The 1839-nt window shown below is 51.1% G+C and overlaps 1 protein-coding gene across 4 annotated transcripts in view; it reads right to left on the bottom strand.

The window, feature by feature from the left end:
* EFCAB11 (EF-hand calcium binding domain 11) overlaps window positions 1-1832 on the bottom strand; it is a 210871-nt gene extending 209039 nt beyond the window's left edge. For all 4 annotated transcript variants that reach the window (XM_019518673.1, XM_019518675.1, XM_019518672.1 and 1 more), the window contains exon 1: window positions 1724-1832. In XM_019518673.1, the coding sequence (XP_019374218.1) occupies window positions 1724-1771 (48 nt within the window). In that variant the 5' untranslated portion in view covers window positions 1772-1832. The remainder of the gene's footprint in view (window positions 1-1723) is intronic.
* Window positions 1833-1839: the final 7 nt, after the last annotated feature.

Here is a 1839-nt window from a genome sequence, read left to right as displayed (position 1 = left end):
AGCAGGAGTAGCCTCCCTCCTGGATGAGCCATGGCTCCCTCCTGCATCACCCCAGCTGAACAGCGCCTGCCCCTGCCCCCCACCCCCTGGAGATGCTGATCTGTAACCCCCATGCCCACCCCCCCCCTGTGTCCACCACAACAAACTTACCAGCTGCACGCTGCTGGGCTCTGATCCTTCCTACCTGCGTGCTGCGCGCATGCACAGGCATTTATCAGCCACATTATCAGCCACTTCAGGCCGATTTCCAATGCAGCCACTTTTCTTTATATCAGTACCGATCTGATATTGGACTGATGTATCGGTGCACCTCTAAAAACTGTATGCAAGAGAAATAAGATGGGTGTCAATACAGAATAAAATTTTTTATTGAAAAGAGGTAGCTGCAATTTAACCACGTTTCTGTCTGAAAAAATTTTGCATCCCAGGAGACTTGGGGTTAAGTCTATTGGCTCATAAAGAAAACAAAATACTTGTGCCACCTAAAACAGATTTATGGAAGCAAACTTCCATAAGGATTAGGTACTGGAAATCTTAAACTTCTCTTGAAAGATATTGAGCACTTTTAATGCTTACTGAAGTGACCATGCAGATTTAAGCCATGGAATGACCAGATTCTTGGTCATGTTTCAGGAACCTTTAGCTTTTATTCCAAGAAAAATAGCATCTCAGCAACAAGAAGACCTTTGCTATACTACCACTTAGGTGGGAGATTAATATGCATAATAAACCTTGAATCACATTTCTAATGAGTAGTGTAAGGTTGATGTTGTAGCCGTGGTGCTCCAAAAGTTATGTGAGGCAAGGTTTTCTTAGAGTGGTAACTTTTATTGGACAAACTGCACAGCTGGGAGAGAGTTAGACAAGCTTTCAAAAGCAAGTTCTTCAGGTCTGCTCACGAGGAGCCAGACACTGTGATCAGACCCGAGGAACAAGGTCTTGTATTCAACAGTTTTGTCCAACTTTCTCTCAACTACATAGTTGGCCCAATAAAAGTTAGCACCCTGAGAAATCCCAAGTCTAACGAGTAACATAAAAATGGTGCAGCAGCTGTAATGGTCCAGAAATTATGTGAAGAGGCAAAAGTTTCTTAGAAATTTTTCTGAGGGAATTTCCCTCACAAGAACTTTAGTAAGAATTGCTGATAATCTGTGAAATGATCTCCACATTTATTTGTTGCTGTATTTAGGGTTGTGTTTAAGAGAGCAACAAACAAATAAATAAAACCCGGAAATGCTCCCTGCAACGCTAAGGGCTTTGAAGACAAAAAAAGAGACACAAAATAGGTAGACAAGTTGCACCGCCAGGGTCTAGCTGCCTGCCTAGGGTTGCGGCACCACGAGGAACCTGCAGCACGATCACCCAAAGAGCCACCGCCCAGGGAACCGCCCCCGGCACTCGCATAGCCCTGCCGAGCCGCGCAACCAACTACAGCGGGGCCGCCGGGCGGAGTCACTCTCACGTCGGAAAAATGAGGCTCCAGCTGGAAAGAGGCAGCGGCCGCCGAGCTGCGGGGTGGAAACGTCTCCCGGCTCTATAGCTGGTCTGCGGCCGGGCCAGAGCAGCGCCACTCCCAGCGCAGGGCACGGGCTGGGGCTGGGCCAGGACCGCGCCTCTTGTCGCCGCCGCCCCAGTCCCCCGCCTTCAGCCCACGCCCCGAGCGCGGACTAGCCTCGTTGCCCCGCCCCCGAGTCTGGAGGGGGGGGGCCGGGCCGGGCCGTACCCGCGCGTAGCGCTCCCTGTCGCCCGCTCGTGCGGAGGCTGCACACATGGCCGAAGCGCGCCGCACTCGGACCCTAGCAACCGGGGCACCGGCAACTTCTGCGTGGCAACCGCAAC

This window comes from Gavialis gangeticus, unplaced genomic scaffold, assembly GCF_001723915.1.
Source record: "Gavialis gangeticus isolate Ggan-Ray unplaced genomic scaffold, GavGan_comp1, whole genome shotgun sequence".
Lineage (NCBI taxonomy): Eukaryota > Metazoa > Chordata > Crocodylia > Gavialidae > Gavialis > Gavialis gangeticus.
The sequence above is the reverse complement of the archived record's forward strand: the minus strand, read 5'-3'. Positions and strand labels throughout refer to the sequence as shown.